At 39.2% G+C, this 23,769-nt stretch overlaps 1 protein-coding gene across 2 annotated transcripts in view; it reads right to left on the bottom strand.

Annotated features, from left to right (window-relative positions):
* Nucleotides 1–23,769, bottom strand: part of PCSK2 (proprotein convertase subtilisin/kexin type 2) — a 106,635-nt gene that overhangs the window by 41,592 nt on the left and 41,274 nt on the right. For both annotated transcript variants that reach the window (XM_074918735.1, XM_074918818.1), the window contains 3 exons: nucleotides 14,703–14,816; nucleotides 12,887–12,995; nucleotides 10,838–10,875 (listed from right to left, as the gene is read on the bottom strand). In XM_074918735.1, the coding sequence (XP_074774836.1) occupies nucleotides 10,838–10,875; nucleotides 12,887–12,995; nucleotides 14,703–14,816 (261 nt within the window). The remainder of the gene's footprint in view (nucleotides 1–10,837; nucleotides 10,876–12,886; nucleotides 12,996–14,702; nucleotides 14,817–23,769) is intronic.

Here is a 23,769-nt window from a genome sequence, read left to right as displayed (position 1 = left end):
GTGTTCCATTTTATTAAAAGCCTGGCCTGCATGCCCTTTCCAATACATGGATTTTTTTCACCCTTCAGATACTTTGATTATGTATTAGTATGACCTACTGAAGTTGAGAGTAAGAGAGGTATAAAGCTGGCAGCAGAGAAACAAAGTTCAGGTCCATTATTCTTAGTTGTATGCCTGTAAGAAATAACTGACAAGTCTGTCGGTACATCAACTGTGTGCTGGGTGCTGAGCTGCAGTAAAGGTTGTGTTTGCAGTGTTTTGATGTCAGTCAGCACTGACAGCCTCTTGGAGGGATGAGCTGGAAGAGAAGGGGAGCTAAACCCTCTTGCTTCTGTTAGTGAGCCCAGTCCAATGTCTACCAAAATCTGCCACGGGCTCTCCCACCAGACACAGTGGGCAGGATTCAGATCATGCCCAGCATATAGGTCTCTTACGTGGCATATGGTGGATAAGGGACAATTTTTCCCACCAGTGTAAGAAAACCTATCGTTTGCAGTACAAACTCAGTAGTCACTGGAATCCAGTCATTTAATATGACATGGTCTGGGCGAAGAGCAGCCACTTGCACTGGGAGAGCAAACACTTCCCTGCTGCTGCGCGTGGCTAGCAGGCGTCGGCATCGTGCTCTGTGACCACAAAGGCATCACAGTCAGAGTCATTAAAAAATTATCAACTACCAGCAATGCTCACAGCAAAGTGCAGGAATACTGGACATGTGGTTTTAACAGCACTCAGAAAACAAACTTGGCAGGGTATTAAGGATGACCACTTTAACAGGTTACACCAATCTGCTGTTACAAAATAGGCAAACTGCAGTTCTGCAAAGAGGGAAATCAAAGTGGCTTAGACGGTTTGGGGCGTTAGCTACAACAGACAGACCTGGTCCGTGGTGGTTATGGAGAGGGGAGGACAGGGAGAGCTCATCTGGTGATACAGAGGAACTGAAAGTTGAAACAGATGAGACAGAAAGTGGTGGTGCATTTTCCTTCTTCTGAAAGGTTTCTCAGCTGACAAGAGAAGAGGCCATTAACAACTGCTCAACTGGTGTTTCACCTAAATCACATGAATATGGAAGGTGAATGGACACATAAAAGTGATGTTGCAGGTGAATCAAAAGGAGATGAAAATTTCGGGGAAGAGACTCAAAAAACGTAACACAAACCATTATCTACATTTCCTTTGTCACAAAAAGCAAACACAGGATGATTTACATGCCTTACAAGTTAAAAGGTCTTGAAGATTCTGTTTTATTCCAGTCGCATGCTGACCTTATTAGCATAGTTTGAGAACATCCCAGGGGAGTATTAATAATATGACTAATATCCGTCAAGACATGCTGGGTTCTCAGGGATTTTAATGGACCAATTTATATGCTTTTGCAATAATTTAAAAGTTTGCATTGTTTATTCCATGTGGAATCAGCAAAACCAGTGAAAACCAAATCCAAAATTTCAGGGAGTGAAGGTGAGATCTTCAGAATAGAGATTCTCATGTAAATCCACACATACTACATTTTGCAGGTATTTATGCTTTTCAATAGTATGTGATCATTCCAGGTTCCTGTCTTAAAGATTAGTATATTTGATAATAGCTAATATTTTTACAGTAATTTACTGGATGCATAAATTTAAGAAGTGTCCTAGACATCCTTAGCTGACTGAAAGAAAGATCTGCAATTACATCAGTCAGACACAATATCACTGTTGACTAATTCAGCAACTGAGTTAAGTGCCTCTGAATTAAAGTGATTTAGTTTCTCACAAGAAGTAATTGTAAAAAACACGTGCTAGCATTGAAATTATGAAGTCCTTGAACACAGCACAGCCTTTGTGCTCTCCTTTGTACATATTGAAAGAGAGATTAATCTCCTTTAATAAAGTCCAGACCACAACCTGCCTGCAGAACATTTCCAATGATCCCTCATCTATAAAACAACAAAGCTTATGAGTAACGACAACACAGCGGACGTGTGACTGAGGTATCCACTACCATATCCACTTAACTTTCACCAAACAACAGCTACACAGCACTGGAAGTGGCTGAAGTTTCATCAAATAAAGCTCCTGGTCCACAGTAAAACATGCTATCCTAGGCAGTCATGTTTCCACAGATCTTGGTGTCATTATTTGCTCTGTTCAAGCTAGGAAGCCTATGCCTCTTACAGTGATGATTCAAAAAAAGGAATACACAGTAGAACAAACATTACAAACCTGTTATTCATACGATCTGCCAAAATTCTGATTGCTCTGAACTTAATGGAAAAACTACCGGTGACTTCAATGAGGCCAACATTTTATTAGACATTGCACACTGCTATTCTGTTCTCCTCTAAGAGATGTTCCTTATGCTTATTGCTTCTGTTGGGAATGCAACAGAAATTAAGAACATTATATTTAAATCAAAGCAATCTGAAACAGGGCAGGCATTTAAAAATATCTTAACCACCTACATAGCTACTGAGAAGTGAAATATTAATATGGAGAACATAAACGCATACAACTAAAATCAAACAAATCAAAACAAGCAATCATTTCAAGATGAAGTGCCAGGACAGAAAAGAATAAAATTTATTTAGAATGAACCAAATTATTTTACAGGCACAGTGAAGGAGAGGTGTTTAAAGTACTGGAGATCATCTGCATCTTTATCTACTGTATTTAGGCTATTATGGTTTTGCAGAATAAAGCGGACTCCTTATGCACCCCTGCCCTCCTCTTCTGCAAGTTTGGCTTACCCAAAGGGCTCGGCCTAAACTCTCCTTTTAAAACCACTTGCGCACCCACTAGTTAACAGTGAGTTTGAGACTCTCCTTGTCAAAATCACCACTGGGCCTCAAAATCTCTCCCTAACACCTGCAAAATCTGATGAAGCTTCAAGAGGGACTAGTGTTCCCCACACATGCTATCTAATTCAGAGTTCCCTGGTGACACCTCTGTAGCCAAAATGTAACTACATAATGAAGTTTAATCAAGTGCTATTTCAATGCTGATGGATATTCAAAGATTTCAACACTGGTTAGTATCTTAAAGAGTATAGTTATATTAACTATTATATGGTTATATTAACTATAATTATTTGAAAAAAATAAAATTTTTAAAGCTTCCAAATATAAAAAAATCTTCAAAAATGTTTTTGCCTTTTTCAACCCAAAAGGTGGTATTTTCACTTTGGGGAAACAGAACCTCTTTATTTTATTTTGTTGAACTCGGTTTTCTTAAAATCACCTGATGCGCACTGCCTCCAGGGGACCATGTATCTGACCCTGTTTACCCAAGTGGACCATGCACCAGAGTGGGATTTTGGTGCTGCTGTTTTAATTCAATGCGCTCTAGAAGTCAAATATTTAAAATCAGGTTGAACTGATTCAAAATTTCACTTCCCGTGGACACTTTGATTTTATAAAACACTCACCTTTGCTAGAAAAAATACTGTTCTAATGGAAGATTTCTGGCCAGTTCTAAAAGCTAACTGGTCTGCAGAAAGGCAGGTAATAAAAAACTAAAACAAAGCAATACCAGGTCCTTCATAGCAAACAGTGAGCACTAACACCTTTCCTCTACTTTTCTTGCCCAAACAAAAAAAGAAAATATTTCCAAAAAACTTACTTGGAGAAACCCTGGAGAGAGACACAAGCCAATTTCAAAACCGTCAGCCAGAACTGATGCAGAAATGTCCTTATCCACTTTCTTCCACCCCTGTGTATTTCTCATTTCAACAATCTCAATTTATTTTCCACAGATGATGCCTTAAGTGAAAATTAATACCACTGCTTAATGATTGAAGCGATTAGCCACCTTGCACTTTCTCAGTATGCAGCTGATTAATTAAGTACATTGATTATAGAGAAAAATAGATGTTGCAGACAATGTGTGGTGTTTAGCTTGTAAAGCAAGTGTCTTTGGCACCATCTCATATTGCCTGCACACCAGGCATGCATTTAACTTGAAGATTACCCCTGTCAGATGGTCCTAATACAGAATAAAGCTGGAAACTTCATGCAGCATTCCTTACTTTGAAAATAATCTCAGGCAAATGCAACTATAATAGGTTAGTATCCTTCTGATTCCAAAGGAATTGTATTTTCAGGGTGTTTTCTAGCCAGTATAAATGAGTACATCCCCCTGAAGAGGTCAACATCAGTGCAGCAATGCCAACTCCAGCTGTATAGATGGTACTAAGCACCAAGCCCCAGGACCTGCCAAGCATTCAGGGTCCAGATCTCTCACAATGGGCTTTAGGAAAGCAGTTAGTATAACATCTTTCAGTGGGAGAAATCCAGTTTTCAGCTGCAAACACAGCTCTGTATGTGACACAAATCATCTCTCCTTAAGGCAATCACACCTCCTTCACAAGCAGCAGCCTCCTTTGCAGAAAAAGCCTCTTTCTATGCCCTCTGGCCATATTAAATAATCCAGAGAAGAAACAGTCTTCAAATACTTTCTGCTGTTCCATCTTTCTACTTGAGCTGAAAGCTAGAAGGCTGTAATAACATCTGTGATTACAAAACATTTTTATCTTTCATTAATTAAGAAGACACTGACATCTCCTTTACATAGTACCACGGCTTCTCTCTCCTGATAGCAGTGCTCATATTAAGTAGCTCTAAAGCAGGGAAGAGGAACTGTACAGTCACCTTATTTACATTTCAGTATACGAGCACTGCTGCGACAGGTACCCGCAAAAACAGTCACTGTTGGGAGCACAGGAGGGCTATTTGCAGGACCCCATTATGTTTTCCAAGATGTGAAGCATTTTCTGTATGTGACAAACTCAGGACACCCTTTCAAGTACAAAGAGAACCTTATTTGCCTGCTTGACCTTATCAGAGAAGGCATCATCTCTTTTTCAGCCTTTCATATGTTAGGAGAAGAAAACAGATTGCACAGAACAGAGATGAGCCCAGAAGCTGATCCTGCACAGAATAACAGAAAAAAAATAGCCAAGTCTGAAACAGAAAACTTCATTCTCTCCCCAGTAATTTCTAATTTATGCCGCTGAAACTTCATTGTCTTGCATGTCCTGAATGATCATCTTCTAAACTCTAGAACCAGCCTCCTGGCTGCCAGAAGCCACTTGAGCAGCAAAAACAGCCCAAGAGAAGGCCATCAGTTTTGGTTGCTAAGGTATCAGTCAGCCTGGCATTTAAACACTTGATCCATCCTTCTGTGCTGGCAAAAGAGAGGTTTCATTTTGTCTCAACAATTTCTTGATGAAATTTCTGCCACAATCTGCTTTAACAGCATCCATCAAACAGCACACTTACTGAATTTTCTGTGTAAGTAAAAGGATGTGGATTGATAACTTTTCATTATTATGATACTGTTTATTTTAGAAAACCTGTTAGCAAAAAACCCAACTCCAAAGCAACACCAAAAAACCAAATTCAACCAAACAACCAACCCAAAACCCAATTAGTGATGTGTTGAAACATCTGAAACAGTTTATTCTGTTCTTTATTTTTTAATAATGGAAGTGTTATTTCAACATTGCAATTAAAATAGGTACTAGTAACAATAGCCAGCACACACAGCTTGCCCATACCTTTGATGTATTAGCAGTAAAGGTTTATTGAAATTGAGTCTAGTGCATGTGCTCAATAACTCTTTGAAATGCAGTAGGAAATGGCAGAGTAACTGTCTCAGGCTCTTTTGAAAATCGTGTCGTAAGAACTGGATCTCATAAAGCTAACTGAAATCATCTCCTGACGCCAGGCAAGTATGTACCTGACCGATGGTTGGGCTTGTTCCCTGTGGACCCCCTGGGCTGATATTAATGATGATCGTGTAGAGACAACTGGGAGCTTTTCAAGGATCTTCAGAGGGTTTCCAGCACATTTCAGTCTTGGAAGGGTAACATTTTTCTTGCAACAAAGTTATATGTGAACCCTGTTTGACTTGGGCAATTACATCAGCTGGGATTTCTGTGGAGCAGATCATCACAGTCAAAGCAGCACAGTTCAACAGATGCCAATGGAGCTCTGTCAACTTACAAAACCCCACAATTAAGGCCCAGTGATTTTAGTGGAGATACTGATGACTTATACTGGTAAATTATTGAGGTGAGGCTCATGGCCTCCAGAACGATTTGCCAGTCCTTTCAGTAGCATGCAGGTAGCCCAAGGCATACTCAGAAATTCATGCTAATGAAGGAAACACAGACTTTCTAAAGGAAAGAAGATCCTTTATGCTGTTGCTAAGCTTTGCTGCACATATTGCAGTGCATAATTTATTGCCTGTATTATTTCTTATTTCTTCCGTGGCTGTAAAGCTTATTCAATGATGGTTTTGTTCTTCTAGCAAACAATGGAAATTGCAGCTCATAGCAGAAGTAGAACATTTCAGTCCTTAAGTGATAAGATAATTACTCCAAAAATATGCTTCTGTGCCTCTCAGCAAGGTGGCAAGAGCTGTTATCATATTAGCTGGTGACAAGTTACCAGAAGTTGGGAGAGAGAGACTGCTTTGTGTTTGGAGATGTTGCCAGAGTGGAAAGAGAAGACAAGTAAGACCACCTGCTGTTCACATTTGAATAAGAAATGGTAGATGACAGTAAACTTCAATTAACCCCAGGGTAACTGCAGAAAGTCTTCCCTCACTCATCACATAGAGCCTTTTTCTTCCTCAGCAAACCTTTTCGGGCATACAGCTTGTATGACAGCTGGAGAGGACCTTGGAAGACAGAACATAAGGTTGTACCATAAAGATAACGCTACAGAGAAGAAAACACAGAAAGTTAGGGGAAAGACAGCAATGAAGAGCTGCTAGGAAGATTGCATATTTGTCTGTGCATGTTACATCTGTGTAATTCCACAAATTTCAAAATATTTTTTCTTATCTCAGTATATTACTATCTATTACTAAGAACTGGGGCATGATTCTCATTTTACATGTATCAGTACTTTGTATTCACATAGTCACCTCTGATTTTCCTCCAGTAAATGTTTGTCTTGTTCCCTCTCCATCCCCAGCTGTTTTTTAAACAAGCTTTCAGCTTCAGGCAGAGTTCAGACACTGAAACCAGCAATTCTTTACTCCTGGCCCAAGTCTCTTGGTGGGATCCCAATTTTCCTCACTACTGCTAATCAGGGACAAACCCACTTACAGGAGATGATCACCTCCCTGCTGCTGTAAATGGGATAATGCAGCTACACTGACCTTCACAAGCAGACACTGGTCAAGTATAAAAGTACCGCAATACAAACTGATGCGAGAGAGAGATCAGCTTATATTTGTTTGTGGCACAACAAATCATCATTTGCTCTCGTTTACATTTTTCTTTAAAACAATGTACTGAAATTTGTAATGTACACCCCTCACAGGTGCTGTTCTCCTCTTTTATTAGACATATCTAAAATGCAGCCCTTGCTACTTCACTTTTTTTTCTCAGATGCTGTATCTTGGAGAAGTCAGTCCTGAAAATTGCTGGCTTTGTATGTACAGTCTGAGTTGAAAAAAAACCATGGAGCACATTAGGCTCCAGCTTTTTAATTATCAGTTCATAATGAAGGGTTCTCTTTGTGGGAAAAAAAAATAATTTCCTGAAGGCCGAACCTCTGCAGGGTTTCCAAGGCTTGGAAGAAAATATTGATCATTTGACAATGAGTCTCTCTGCATTCACGGTGCAGAATGGAAAATTCCAGCTTTGCCATAACCCCCTGACCCCAGAAAAGTAGCTATACCGCAGCAAGCTGGGAGGGGGTGCTAGGAGAGCAGTCCATCCAGACCATGAGCAGGCACACTCCTTTCCATGTATATAAAGTGCATTAAAAAGATAAATGGAGGATTCAAGCTGGAAAGCTCAGAAACTGCAAAGAAAAATATGGATAGAAGTGCACTCCATATGATAGGTCATAGTTCAGCAATTTTAAGGAGAAAATACAAAATTATTTTTTATTTAGAAAGCTCTTTCTCTTCCCCAACCCCCCATTTTGTCTAAGTGCTAACCCCCATTAAACTATTCAAGCAAGAAAACCATAAAAGCCAAATTAAACTGAGTAACCAATGCCAAATTTTTATACTGGAAAATGCTCAAGTGTCAAAAACACCACCTTTGAGAGACTTTCTAATTGCTCCCAATTTTCCAAGCGAGATGTACAGACATTGCCAGGGTATGCAGGCATTTGCACACTTGAGAAACATAAGCTGCAGGCTTTAAGTTTTCTAAAAATAAACAATATAACTTAAGAGAAAGCTGCCCCAAAGTGCAAATGTTGTGAAACACAAAGCATGTGGTATAGGAATTGCACAAAGGCGACTGCAATTGCTACGCCAGCCAGAAGCAAGTTAACAACTTGTTCCTTAAGAGACTCTTTCGCTGCATTTTTATGTCTAAACTGATCTTTCCTCCAGCTGAATTTAAGTCCTTGTCTTTAGTTCATGCCCATATTACTACCTACTAGGAAAAACTGCCCCCGTGGTCCCGGAGATGCAGTAGATGCTGTCAGAGCAGGATCTCCTAGGACTGAAGGAGGCCTCTGCAGCCTCACAGGGAGAGGAGAAGAGGCAAAGTGCAGGTGAACCAAGCCAGCAACTGCTGTGCTGTACTTGGGCGAGGGAGGAGATGGCAGATTTTAGCAGCAGGAGCAGGAGTCAGCCTTGCTGTCCAGTCAGCCACAGCAACTGCAGCCGGCTCTGTGTGAAGAGGTGCCAGCACCTCTTACTGGTTACCAAGTTTACCCTTTTACTGGTTACCTTGCTTATAACGTGCTAATTTATCACCATGTTTTCTTCCTGTGTCCTCTGGTATATTCAGCATGGAATTAAAAGTGAACCCCAGACAATAAAGATGAGCTACACACTGTGATCTTTCAGATGGAGTTTCTGCTGCTCCTTTAATGACTGTCTTACCAACCACTCGCTCCTCGGTTTTTTCTCCCCTGTGTCTGACTACTGATCTGCCCTGCACAAGCGATGCCTAATTCTGCATTTTGCATTGCCCTCATTTTGACCCTTCACAGCCTGACCATAGCTCTAGTACTGAACCGCTCCATGCTTGGACAAAGTCGCTCCTACGCAAACCTTTTCAGATTCTCATCTCAAGATCTGTCTCCTCACAAGTCTCTCACGACTGCCATTAAAAGTTTGTTGTCCCCAAGCCCAGACAGCTTTTCTTCTCCAATATTCATCTCAATATTTCTTTTCTGAACTCTCAGGTTTCTCTCCAGCTCCACTATTTTCTGATTTCTAGAATCATGTCTGTGCATTGTCATTCTCTGTGTCATTTTCTACTAATTTCCAGAATACTCACTATTGCCACTCTAAAACCAACACATTTCGGCTAAGCCTGACAAATATTTATCCATCAAACAGAAAATATTTTTAGAATTAGAAAACACTGTATTACTGAAAAATCTATTTTTTGTTTCTGGGCATGATCCTAGCTTCACTGTTAACAATGGAACTGTTCCTATTTGACATTACATCAGATGTGGTATACAGACTTTTTGCTTGTTTATTTGAAATATGATGTTTAAAACCAAAATATTCCCACATACTTTGTCCATGTCCACTGCTGAAAAAGTGAGTAAAGAGGGTGTGCTTTGCCCAGACCATATGGTGGAACATAGACACAGAGCACAATTCCTCCAAAGACAAATGCTGCCTTTCACAAACTTCTTTATTTGTATCAATTTATGGGAACATCCTACTGAGTTATTCCTCCTTAGAGAGAATTTTACAGTCAGGGCACAGGATTTAATTAGCTGCTGTCAAGTTATTAAGCCAGCTCATAAGGAATAAAACTGGCTATCTTGTACTTTACATCTGTGGACAGCTATTTCCCAAATTCCTTGTCCAAAGTAAACACCTTCTACATCCATTTATTCTCCATCAAATGTGCTTTGCTACTTGCAATAACAAATACATTTTCATCCTGTGTGTTGTTATTTTCCAAACTGCAAGTATGTAAAAGTAACTGTCTTACTTTTTCTCATTTTGGAGCTGCTCTGTCTGAATGGCTCATGTTTTTACCACAATTTCCAGTTGTCTTTGTCCTTCTTTTCATTTAATTGCAATCACAGACTAAGCCACATTGCTCAGCTGACAAAGCCTGGACTTCTCTCAGGAAGCCACTGACTGCAGGAGGATAGCAAGACCTCAAAGCACAGACACTGCAACCCCCCTGGGCAAGGAGCCACCACTTCTTGATGCCCATTGCCCAAGGGGCTACCACAAGCACAGTTCAAGAGCAGCATACCACAAAGGCAACCTACAGTCCAGGGGTGCTGGGAGCCCTTGTAGACACCTGGACATAGGAGCACTAGTGTCAATGGGGGGCTGAGGAGAGCCTGGAAGAATTAAGAAAAATAAAAATCATCTAGACCAAAGGTCTGAAGCCTGAGGTAGGTTTGAGGAACAATCAACTGACACAGCAGTGCTGAGAATACACAATCTGCCCTGCACATGCTCTGAAGCACTGGATCAAATCACCTGTTATAAAGGAATTAAGCTGTTCCTGGAGGTTTCAAAGGCTAATATGTGCCTTGCCACAGCCCACAGCTCCATGGCCCTCCAAGTGACAGGTGCATTCTGCATCTTAATAGCAAGATTTAGAGCCAATTCCCAGGTTACTCATTTCTGTCCTAAATCCAATATTGCAAGCTGCAGCTTATTTAATGTGAGGCACCACTGTCATTCCTCTACAAAGAGCCCTGTCATCTTTCCATTCCTTGCACAGGCAGTCCCATTTTTAGTCTGCTGCTTTCAATGTGAAATATATCATCTGTAAGATCAGCAGTTCAGCTGTATTGTTGTTCCACTCATTATTTAAAATTTTGTAGCAGAGGGACTACAACAATAAGAAAATCCACATTTTACAGAAAAGGTCAGCATGTACTTACGTAATTTGATGCAAGATCAGGATGCAGATAATCAATTCCTGCAATAAGATAGTGACAGAACAGAAACCAAAGGTTAAGAGTTTTAGACCAGATTTTCTAATGATTATGGAACAAAAGAAGATTCATTTGCAACCACAGGAATGACCATGGTGAATAATGCAACTAATTGAAGTAAGGTTCCCGTTTTTAAATGTGGACTTTTCAACTGGGCTACCACTTCTGATGCAGTCCCAGCTAGGAGTTTTCAATCATTTATGTCAAAATCTAGGTGCCAATTGAAAAGGTGAGCTCAGTGACAAAATTTATTGACCTGGTCTATAGATTAGATCATATTTACTTATTAAGATTAGTTTAAATCATAATTTATCTTTATACAAGTCCTATTATCTCAAAGCATAACAAAACAAACAAGATCAGTAAGCACCATATCATTAAAGGATATAAAAATGCCTATTTTTAACCACTGAAAATTGTAAAGTAGACAGAAAATTACCTAAACTAGACTGAGAGATCCCCAAGGCCAACATTTTGGATTATGTGTATGAAAGAGAACTTTTAATATTGGATTAGACCATTTAAGCAAGTATCTGATTATAGGCTCCACACCTTGGTAGAGTGCTAAAGATTGTAACAGTGCAGTGGTGTGGAATATACTCATTCTAATACATGATACCTTTCTACATATGGCAAATATACAAATCCCAGTGGATGGTGTGACAGAAGCAGCAGATCTACACTCAGATAGGATAAGCTGACCTATTACATATCCTGCTAAAACATACAGAGAAATAGCCACCAGTCTCCTGTTACATTTTGAACATTACTCTGCCCCATGTCTCCAACCACCACACTATTACACGCTCAATCTTATCTGCAAGGAGAATGTCATATTATTGTGGTTATCCTAATGGAACTATTACCTGCCATTTTGTAGAGTCCTTAGCACTAGATTTGCATGAAGAGACCCCCTGTGTCTGTGGAGAGCCTTACTGATCCAAACTGTAGATGGACAACAAAAGCCCCAGTGAAGAATGTTATTCAGGTGCTCTCTCCTGGAGTTACTGGAAGTGAATATAAGGCAAGTTGCCCCCTTCTCTAAAAGTTTCATCTGATGGACCAACTGCTTTATTTGACCTGAAGCTCAAATAGTTTGTCATCATCCCCATCCCAGTCATGCCTGGCTATTCTGAAAGCTAAGGCCTGCCTCTGTAAAATCTGTGAAATTGCGATTTCTCATGACATCACATGAGAGATCATCTCTCACATGAGATTGATTTCTCATCAATATACAGGTGTCTGAGTCTACTTTCTTCCACAAAAATCTTTTCTTGGGAGTAATCAGGTGAGGAACAGAAATAAGTGATGACAGATCTCAACTGACCCTCGAAAACATATGTGGATCCAGACATTTTTTATTTTTAATATTATTCAGTCACCATAAAAGAAAAACATTCAAAATTTAGCCCAAAGGAAAGAGCAAAAGACTGCACAGAATTCCTGTACTTCAGCAGGAATCCATGAGTAGAACAGCTGTGACTCCAACACTACCTTTCATCTTCATCTTCCCTGAATTCACCCTTAAATTAGTAATGTATTTAATATGCAGGTCTTTATTGACCTTCATTTAATATGCAGGTATTTATTGACATTCAGCATGAAAGTGTTTAATTATTTCAGATGTCAAGCATGACTTTGAGAGTAATGTAACCCAGAAAATGGTTTTCTTAAGTACTTTTTGCACAGCAATTACATCCCCCAGCCAGTGCCTGCAGAAGTCAAGGGCAGTCCTTCCTTTAATGGCCGTTATAGTGCCCTGGAAGATATTTGAGTGATAATTGCAAGCTACTGTCAATGCTTGAGTATCCGTGCTTCAGCATCCATAGTGAAGTCTTTATAACGTATTTTCCCTGAAGATCTCAAAGTCTTTATGGAAACTGGTAGTCTCACCACTATAAGCAATCCATTATTACTTTTTAATCTTTTTTTGACTTTGATTACATGGAAAAAGCTACTTAAAAATATTAAATTAGCACTCAAGTCTCCACTTACCATCATCCATAATTCCTATGGTTACTCCCTTCCCCGTGTATCCCAGCTCCCATGCTTCAGCTACATTAAGGTCAAGTCCCGGAGTCCCATCTGCTTGACCAGTGTTAATCTAATACATCAGTGAAAAAGAAGAAGAATAGCTTTTTTTACTTGTCAGATACATTTCCACAGCCACTGAATTTTGCTTTATGTCTTTGCATGTATCTTTGGTATGGAAAATATCCCATTTGTTTTGAAGTGCACATTTGCACGTAATCGTATCTACTGCAATAATGCAGCAGTTAAAAAACAAAACAAAACAAAACAAAACCAAAAAAAACCCAACGCTGGGTAAATTCACTTCTTTGTGGTTTATAATATTTGGTTAAATACTGAATCTTTTGGACCCCAAAAAAGAACTTTTCTACATACGCATATCAGGGCAGTGGGCCAATCCAGACAAAAGTTAGACCAATGGATTTTACAGAGGACTTTTTTTTACGAGCAGGAAATGCTTTTTGCTTGAAGGGAGGGATCTACTGAAATTCATGACCACTGAGTTTAGTACCAGAAACAACTTCTCTGATAAGCAAGTTAGCCCTTCTTTAAGCAGGAAAGTTCACTAGATGAACTTCAAAGGGTACCCCAACCTTGTGTGTGCGTGACTCTATGGTTCTGCAGTACAGGCAATCCCCCCTATCTTTAGGCATTACTCACGTTTACCAACCTCATTTGCAAATTTCTCAAGTTCCACAGGAAAAATAATACGGTTTTTGCTGTTCTACACGCAAAAAATGTTCAATTCTGTCAGACACATCTCATTTCAAAACACTAAAATTTTAGTGTACTTTATAATCTAAAAAAATGTATAGCTTCATAAAAAATGTATTTTTATCACCGCAACATTTTCACTGAAGTACCAGAAAGAAGTGAATTAAGCTACACTTTAGTTTATCATCTTACGAAGAATGAAGTCCCATCCATGCTAATGTGTCCTCATTCATCTGAAAATTCCTGTCTTGGGAAAAAAACAAAACCAACCCAGCCGTATTGGATGGAGTCATAAAACATAAGAAATGGATTAAAAGGAAAGAGAGTAAGAAACAGTATTCTTAAGCAAAAAGACCCTTCTTAAGCTAACAAGGCAGTACCACATTTGGTAAGTATTTAATCATAAATGGGTTGCAACATTAAAACTGACCAAAATTACTTTACCAACTTTTTACATAGAAAAATATAATTTTGGTTACTTGCATGTAAAAAATTAATTTTTCTTTTATGACTAAAGACTTCTCCCTATAAAATATGACACATTAAAAATGAAACAATTTAGCAAAATATCAATTTCTTTTGACATTAGCTTAAGCCAAAATTCATCAGTTTTCAGCTGTTCTGTTTTTGACAGAAGAAAATCAAGTAATATTCAAATTTCCATAAGAAAAGAAAAACCTCAACTTTTTCTAGCCAATACACTAGAAGTTTTTGTTACACTTCTGTAACAATATTTTACCTGGCAAGAGCTTAAAGACATGATTCACATGCAGTTTTAGGGGTCACATCAGCACAGCAAGAATGCCCACAGGACACCAATACAGTGCTCTTTCAAGCCTTCTAAGGATCTTTCCATTGACTGAAATGAAATTTAACTCTTGAAATGTGCTGGGTCTTCCCAGCATAAAAGAGGTACTGTTAAAAACAACAGGACCAAGCCTTGGATCCATTCCCGAGTTCCTGTGACATATTTGGAAAGAAGTCTTGCAAAACATTGCAACAGCACAGAACGGCTTGAATGCCAGTTATTTAGTTATAATTACTGTGATTTTCTTTCAAAACTTACCAGGTACCATTGCTTTGTAAATAAAGGATCATTCATGTTGATGTCAATATCATTGATGTCTCTGTATCCTCGCTTCCTTCTGCTGAAGCCTTCCTGTTGCACAGCTTTCCTTACCTGGAAGGGTTAATTTTTCCATCTTTAGTTCAACACTATTAACCACATATACAAAGATTTTTTAGCCTCGTTCTCACAAGAGATAAGGATCATGAAATCACACTGTGTCCGTGTCATTCATTTGCAACTTCTAAACCAATGACTGATTTCAATCAAAATTTGCAAAGAGGTAAGAGTTCTGGGACTACTACAATGACTATGTGGAGGAGAGACACCCAGAAGCATCCTATCTGGAGGAAAGCTACAGCTTGAACATGGTTTAGACACCCAGCAATGTGCATAAGAAAGAGCCCATATTCAGGCATCATTACTGTCATGGATCTTCTTGCCATACTTTTCTTCTTCATTGCCACCAAAATCAAAACATTGTTTTTATTAGAAGATAAAATATTTAACTAATTCCCAATATGTCACTGTTTCAACCTACAGGTATTTGATAAAATGAGGATGCAGGTCTCAACCATGCTTTTACTTTTTCAGATTTTTCTCCAGGGCATTTTCAGAGTATTAGATAGCCCTTCCTGCCAAAGAGATTTGCTGGAAGAAAAAAATCTAGTGTTGTGTGCTTTCATCATACTTCTGAGGTTCTCAAAAACACATCTTGTAAAGTGATCAAATTTCAGGGATTATCCTTGCAATAAATAAATGATAAATAAATACACTGGCAAGAAAAACTAAAGGGCAAAAAAGCCACTAAACTGACCTCACTGGCTGAAGTGCAAGATACAAAAATACTGGTTATGAAACAACAAGTAGCCTAATTTTTGAGAGATCCTTTTCTTTATCAACAGCAAATCCACAAAAACATTTACATAAACACTGTCGAAAATAAGAAAAGTCAGACACACAAACATCTTTGGAGGCAGGAACTAGAAATGTCAGACCATAATCATCTTATTTATACCCATGTAAAAGAGCACTCTAAAGAAGACCACTGAATGGTTGTAATTGGAGTTACAGTATGTGCTAATATAGTCCCAGACCTTGCAGAAGTGCTGTCAAGTTTGGCATACTCTTTTTGTACTCTTTAGCCTAACACCTGCAACCAAGGTATCACGAAGAGTCACAACATTTAATTAAAATATATATAAAAAACTCTAGCCTTCTTGATCAAAGAGAAACGCTTAAAACCATAAACTGAGTACATTTTGAGGTGCAGCAAGAAGGCAGTAAAGACCCTAACATTTTCTTAGGCATTTTATTGGGAAAAAAAAAAAAAAAAAAAAAGCATGGCTATTAAAATAATCTAATAACTTAGAGAACCACTTCTACATATGTGGCTTTTTCCATTTCTGATTAAGAATACATATACAGGAGTTATACTGCCATGTCACAGTAACTCATATAGTGTCAGTCAAAATCAACAGGGGAGAAATTCATCCAAAGATTAAATCAGATCTTAGATTAGTTGAGTCATTCTTGGAAGTGTCCTCCTGCCTCTGCTAATTAAAGCAGGAGCCTCAAAAGACAGTGCTCTATGAGGTGCCTAAGGCTGAGATGAAACTGGGATCTAACTGATGGGGGCTAAAAGCTATTTTCTTCACTGCTACATTGCTTCATTATAACCCTGAAAACCTAATACCAATTTAGAGTGAGCAGGATGGGGCAGCGTGCCCTAAAAAGGCAGTATCAAATGTTTCTAAAAATATACTTGTATGAATTCTAGCACCTTAACTAAAGGTACCAAATGATAAAATACTGAATTGGTAAGTGCTTTCATTCACATATGTGTTTCCGTTACTTGTACAGGTTCATTAAAAGCAGGGCAGACTGAAAATAGAGAAAAAAAACTAATACAAAATTATCTGGAAAGAGGACAGTGACTAAGTAGGACCCATAGTAGGTGTGTGTAGTGACACCAGGTATCTGTACAAAGTAAAGAAAGGTATAAGCGCACTGTTTGATACCTCTAAGATAAGGCTCAGTGATGCCATGGAGACAACAGAGCAATCACCTGTCATTACGCCTTCCTCTGTTACCACCCCTGCCTCTCTGCTTGCAACTGCAAACCCCGAGCTGTCACCACAGAAAATAATTATGAACAGAAGCCAACCCTCACTTAGAGGGATGCCAGAGAAAAAGATTTCATGCATTTGTGCTCCCACACAAGCTTGCTGGCTCTGCAGGACCTGCTGCATTAAGACACCGAATTGGGATTTAGTACAAAAAGGATTTCTACTAATTAAAAAGCAATGCTGCAGAGCCCTGGCTTTTTTTTTTTTTTTTTAAGACAACCTGGAGGAAGTGGAGGAGCAATTTACAGAAATAGCACAGGCTGGTTTCCCTCTTCAGGATCATCTCATTTGTCTGATTTGTTCCATCTTCACAATAAAATACAATTTATTTTTTGTATTATATTATATTACAATTTCCTGAGACAAGGAAATTTACCCCTCAAGGAGGTATAACCTTCTCTGAACTAAAACCACTCTGCAGGCTATTTTCTGAATATTTCACATGAAGAAAAAGCATACAGGATGTTACCATCCACAGACATAATGGCCTCAGAAATTCTGAGGCCTCTTTCTCACTACAGAAACAAGTGCTTTTTCCTCACATTCACAAATGATGGTAATGCATACAATCACATCCAGAAAAGATTAGTCATTTCTGTCATGAAATGAGTTGAAAGGTTTGGGTAAGGCCTTGGTAGCTTCTCACTTATATAAGCTACAAACTGCCTCATTGAGTTGCCTTGTATCACAACCATAGTCAGCATGGGGTAAGAACTTGCCTTTCTCTCGATAAAAATGTCTAGAAAGTAATGATCTCAAGATCAGATAACATCCCTATATTCCAGAAAAAAAAATCCTCAGTTCAACAAACTTGGAACAGGATGATGCAAACCCATTGATTTGAGTGGAGAACTGCCCGTTTAGGGTTGCAGATAGCTGACTTGGGAGAATCCTAGTCTTCTTGCCAGGTGGGTATCTACATTAGAAAAATGGTGTTTTTCCAGAGCTGGGAACTTGTGCTTTTATATCTAGTCTAGATCAGGAGAGAGACTGCATCTGACTCTACTTCTATCTTACTGTTTTCTTCTTAAAAGAAGAGCAGGTCTCCCTGTGACATTAGTAACATAAATGCATTACGTATCACATTGCAGGTAATATGTCCCAAAAACACAAACAAGAAAGAACATTTTTGCATGTGCAATGGTAGAAAATCATTGGAAAACATTCTGATCTTGTAACAGCCATAATCCCATGTACTTGTGTCAAATTCAGACCTGGAATCCAGCCCTCAATCCAATGCACAATGCAACCTCAGGCCATCTTTTAGATACTTGTTTCTCTTAATTGAAGCAGGAAAAACAGCATTTGTAAGACTCAGGTTTCTGATAAGAGCATCTCTAAATTATCTGAGCCTGTGAAGGATGACACTTGTTAGAACTAAGTGAAGGAATGAGATTTTCTTACTATTTATCAGCAATAACAGCCTTTTGTTTATTTCATTCTTAATTCATTTATTCCTTTTTCATTAGGAGGCAGGATTAAGTAGAGAGCAAAATCTGAGCGGCTACTTTATTAGCATGTGACTAAATCATATAAAAGTTACTAGCTATGCTGTAATCAGAATGAAGGTCATGTATCAAAGAAGGTAGCCTACGGATGATAAGATCTTTATAAGAAAAAAAAGGTTCAAGTATTGATTTTTAATATACTTGTACTTATGCATGGTGCATGAAGTCACTTGGATGATAATAAACCAGCAGGATACTGATGCAGAACAAATTAACAAAATAATCAATTGACTGCAATACTGCTCCGGGAGGGCCAGAAACCGCAGCACTCTAACTGTGCTCTATGCTCCTGTGAATGCCAAGATAATCAGCTCCTCGTTTTGACGGAACAGGGTTAATTGTACTGGTGAGCTCCTGCAGTTAAATGACTCTGTTGAGCATAAATGACAGATTTACTAAATTTACCAGTGGGTGCACAAAAGTGGAACGGTACACACAACCCCAACCTCAAGAATTTCACAACAGGAGAATTTGGGCCAAATTTCAGAGGAAAAAGACCATCCCACCGAGAACATCTAGTAGGCATAGCTTTTTAAAAAAAGGCATAGCAGTGAGATGATCAACCAAAGGAAGAGTGGTTCTTTTTTCTCTAAAGCCTCAAGGTCAACACGGGTCTGTTCCTGAAGGTAAAGTAAGAAGTTGGAAACTCATAGCCTGTATTTTTGAAGAAGTCAGGCTGGTGGTTGGACTTAGGCCCTATGAATTGTACTGAAGATCAATCTCCCATGAAAGTGGTTTGGAACAGTGTGTCCAGATGCATGAAGGCATCACCAAATAAACCACCTTCAGCCAGTGGAAAGCTGTCCTGACTCTTGCTATCGTTCATTTCTGATATCCCAAAAACACGGTGGCAACGAAGATGAAGACAGAAAGTTCAAGTGAGCCAGAGTGATGTGCACACCTAACTCTAAGAAGTATGAGAATGGGATATCATGCACCTACAACAGCTTTTCTGGATCTAATCCATGACAATCCCTCTGCTCCCCAAACCTGTACAAAGTTAATGAGTGTGTCTTTTTCACCTCTGACTAGTGCCTAAGTAAACACAGAGACATTTTATTTTACTATCCACTCCACCCACGTAACATAAAAGAGATGTATCTACCAGGGAAATAGTGATCCCATTCACAGAATGCACACTCATCACCTGTACTGTCCAACAGCTGCTTACTGGTGAAGCTTGAAGATGTCAGAGAGGAGCACCCATCCCACATTCTTCTACATTTTTGTTAAAGCCCCAAAGTATCCAAGTTTTGTGTGACTCTCCACTACAAAATAAAAGAATGATGCTTGACCCTCCCTACTAGCAAAAGGAAAGTACAGACCTACTTGACCTGCAACTAAAGTCAGATGAATGTACAAAACTGAATGACTTTTAAAATGGCAATGGGGACAGCTCGTTTCTACTACTGAACTGATAACCAAGGGCGGGTAAGGCTGTTAAGACTCCATCCAGCCACAGCAACACAGAAAAAGTGATGCCTTTTGTCTTGACAGAGCTGGATCCATATGCTTGATTTCAAACTTTCTGAGCCTGTTTGAAGGCCCAGAAAGAATGAGCAGGAATGTCAGGGGGCTTGTGAGCGTCAGTGACCATCCAATACGTATTCATCAAATGACAACTGCTCCTCTCAAGCAAGCTAATAACTTTCAAAGGTTCTCACTGATCTCTCCATACATAGCATCTCTGGCAGATAACAAAACAGAGTCTCCAAGTGCCTCTTCTAACTGTACCCATTAATCCTTGGGGAGTTTTCTGTACAGGGACTCTTTCCCCAAGCAATCTTGCCACTCTGTAGTAGGTACAGTTAGAACTGTTATAGTGAAGATGTAGAAGCTGTTAAAGCACAACTCCTTTGAAACTTTAAAGTTTATCAACACAACCTTTCTAAGAAAAGGACAGAGGAAGGAATTCTTTTTCAATCTGAAAGATTTCATGAAAGTAAAAATTCATCTCTTTTCATCAAAATACTTGTATCACTCTTGTTTTATACATTTTGACATGACTATTTTCATAATGCATAGACAGCATGAGAATTGCCTTGATTTCTAGCGGAAGTCATGTCCAATATAAAATATGTCCATTTTTCATTGTTCTTAGCCATCCTTCCACCTTGCTGATAATTTTTTGTTTTGTTACTAGTTGAAACAGTCTCATTAGATATAAAGGACCTTCTGTGTTTTTCATTTACCACACTGTTACATGTTCTGGACCAGTTCTAGTTTTCTACTTTCTCTAACCAGCCCCATTTGCTTGTTCAAACACTTCTAAGTTTACATAGACCATCAGCAGATAGTAAAGCCTCTGAACACTTACGCCGTCCTCAGTCATCCCTCTTGGGATGTTTTCTCCATTTTACTTGGCTCCAGCTTTTGCTCTTTGAACTTTTTTCTCCTCTCTCTGGACATGGTGTTGCAAAGTATTCACACTCCCAGTAGAGGAAAACAAGGACAAAATACCACACCATTAAACTCTGATGAAAGACTGTTACAGGTTGCCTTGCACAGGAAATCCCAGCATACTTGGGGCTGCCTGCTAACTTCTCTGCAAAAATCACTGAAAGTCGTAACAAGAGGTACGGCCATTTAGGAAACTGCCCCAGAAGTTCAGCATCAATCAGACAATAGTAAAATATGAGGGTGAATAGCCTGAACTCAAAGGTTCCACTCAGGCAATTAACCTTTCTTGATGGAAACACAGTTTAAAAAACCCGTGTTTCAAACAAGTTCATATTTAAAAAAAAAAAAAAACATATGAAAGAACCGACTTGCTTCTGCCTTATTTTGTGACCTTTTGTTTTCCTGATATTACTTCAGTGCTTGGTAAATAAGGAGCTTTCAAAAATAAAAGTAGGGGGAAAAAAAAAAAAATCAATATTTTTGTCCATTTAGCAAGCCTCTCACAGTTCAGTGACATTCAGGAAACAGCGAGTATAGACAAGGAATCAATGTGTAAGAGGAGGCTGCAGATCATACTCAACCTGCTCAGCTAAGCAATCAATAGTGCACCTCTAGCTTCTACTTTGAAATGCAAGGGAGTTGTTTAGGCTGCTATGTAAAATGAATGCTGAGTGTGGATGGTCTGCAATAGAAAATACCAATTTGGTAAAACAGAAGCTTTCATAGGATCATGCCCTCTTTGACAAAGTTTTTTTTTATTAAGGGGAAAGGCTGAGACAGAGAAAAAGCCCTGGATATCTTGATAGGCAGTGCACTGCATCAAGAACAAGCAAACTGCTTCACACCTCTCTTTCTCCTCAGTTTGGCATGAGGGCCGTATCAGGATCTACACTATCACAGGTGCTGGCTATTCTAGGAACTCTGTTCTTATTTCCAACTTTGCACTGCTTAAGCAAGCCAACAAGAGATCAGGAGCATTTCTGAAATCTTAAGAAGTTTCCAAAGGAGTGAAAAACTGCTTCTTATTCTACACAGAGAAGCTGACATTACACTTTATGCTATATAATGACAGAAAAGTCAAAGTAATTTATGTTTCCAAAAATGTCTTATTGCAAGACACCAGGACAGTCACTTCAGTTACAAAATCAAAGACCTCTGTAAGAAAGATTCCCCGGAGATGAGCTATAACCACATACATTAGTCTCTCCAGTAGATCTGGAGAGACTGCAAACCACAGGGACACTTTATCAGCAGCTTGGGGGTAAATTTTGCACTTCGCTGTCTCACCATTTACACCGGGCCACAGAAATTATCAGCCTCTCCAAATCAAACAGAATAACCACTTCTCAGCGCAGGTGTAAACAACAGCATGCCTGGTGACAGAAAATTGGGCCCCATGCATGTAGGGTACTATCGACTGAAGATCCTCCCTTCTTCGCTGCAAAATGAGTTGCTACAAGTCACAGTGCTCCCTTTTCTTACACCTCTTAGCCAAATACTGCAGATATAAATTTCTTAAAACATCATGCTTGAAAAAAAAAAAACCATACCTTTTTCTTCTTCCTCAACAGTAAAAGTCTTTTCATGGAGGGATTGTCATTTATTACAAAGGCCACCATCAAACTTTGAGGTGATACACAAAGTAGGTCTAAGTTATATTTGCAGCTTCTCTGTGGTATAAAAAGGGTTCAGTTTAAATAGGAATCAGGCCCAGGTCACCTTTAAGATTGCAAACTTTCTGGCACTGAGAATAGCTTCTGGATACATCAATGCAGTACAAAGAAGGGAGGCGCTCACGTGATGCTGAATCTTCTAATTTAACGATTCCCTCTTTGTTGTCAAAAAACATTTATAACTTTGGACCATTTCTTATTCCTGGGAAGTCTTCCAGCAAAGGACTTTTCTCCTGTTCCACAATAGCTCACTGGTCCTACAAGGAGAGAGGTACTACAGAGTCCACCTTTATATAACCTCTTTGTAAAGATTCCATTGGTATGGTTGCTTCTTCCACCCAAGTGATGAATATCTGACAAATCACGAGAGTTTGGGAATGCTCACAGGCTAAAGATTCCTCGAACTCTGTTCATTTTAAGGAAATTTATTTCATGAAGCAGGTCTCCAGGTATGTGTGGACTGTGGGAAAATACCACTTGGAGAAAAACCTGTTTAATTTGATTTGTATGGGAAGACTCGACTGACAGGTAAAATTATTCTTGTTGTCGAAGTAGACCCTTGACCCACCCTGATGTAGAAGAGACTTCTTTTAGACATGTGAGTATTTGTGCTAATGCCCAAACACATTTCCAGTCATAAAGCATCATTTGTAGCAGCTTTACCTCTAACTTCAAGCATTTTCTTTCTGAATATGCTAATCTGCCTTACAGACATTACATTCCAGTGTACTGTCTACAGACTGGAAGAGCCCTGCAATATGCCTGTGAGGGATGCGTCATCACTTAGGGAAACTGAGTCAGCAGAGGACCAGACCTTAACGTAATTCTGCAGCATGTGCTGAAAATAAACCTCCTAGTCTCCAAAGTGATTCTGCACTTTAAAAGCTGGCTTCTGACCTGTGCTATAACTCATCATACTTCCACTTCACTCTCTGCAGCCTGCTTCCCACTCAAATTTCATCTAATAGCCCATCATTGCCTTGAAACATCTGCTTGGAAAAATACAATTCACATTTTCTCTCATGGAATTACTGGCACAGATAATCCCCTTCCTACATTAACAATAAATATGCCATAATGTTCACACTCATTGAAGAACTGCATGTTACCCCATCCTTTATGGGATTTATTTTGTTTTCCATGTGTATTCCTTTTCTAAACAGCTTCTAAGACAAAAAAATCCAAGCATTTTTATATAGCTGCCCCCCACACCCAGCGACAGCATTCAGTCACAGTAACAGACGTGGGAGCTGTTTGACGTTCCTCCCTCATGCAGTGGGGCTTCAAGTAAAATTTTTCTTCAGCTTCCTCTGGTGTTTATGGCCCTTTTAAGCAGATGGGCCCCCACTGCATCCAG

The sequence above is a fragment of the Athene noctua genome, chromosome 1 (assembly GCF_965140245.1).
Source record: "Athene noctua chromosome 1, bAthNoc1.hap1.1, whole genome shotgun sequence".
NCBI classification, from domain to species: domain Eukaryota; kingdom Metazoa; phylum Chordata; class Aves; order Strigiformes; family Strigidae; genus Athene; species Athene noctua.
Note: the sequence above shows the minus strand (reverse complement) of the source record. Positions and strands in the feature narration are given on the sequence as shown.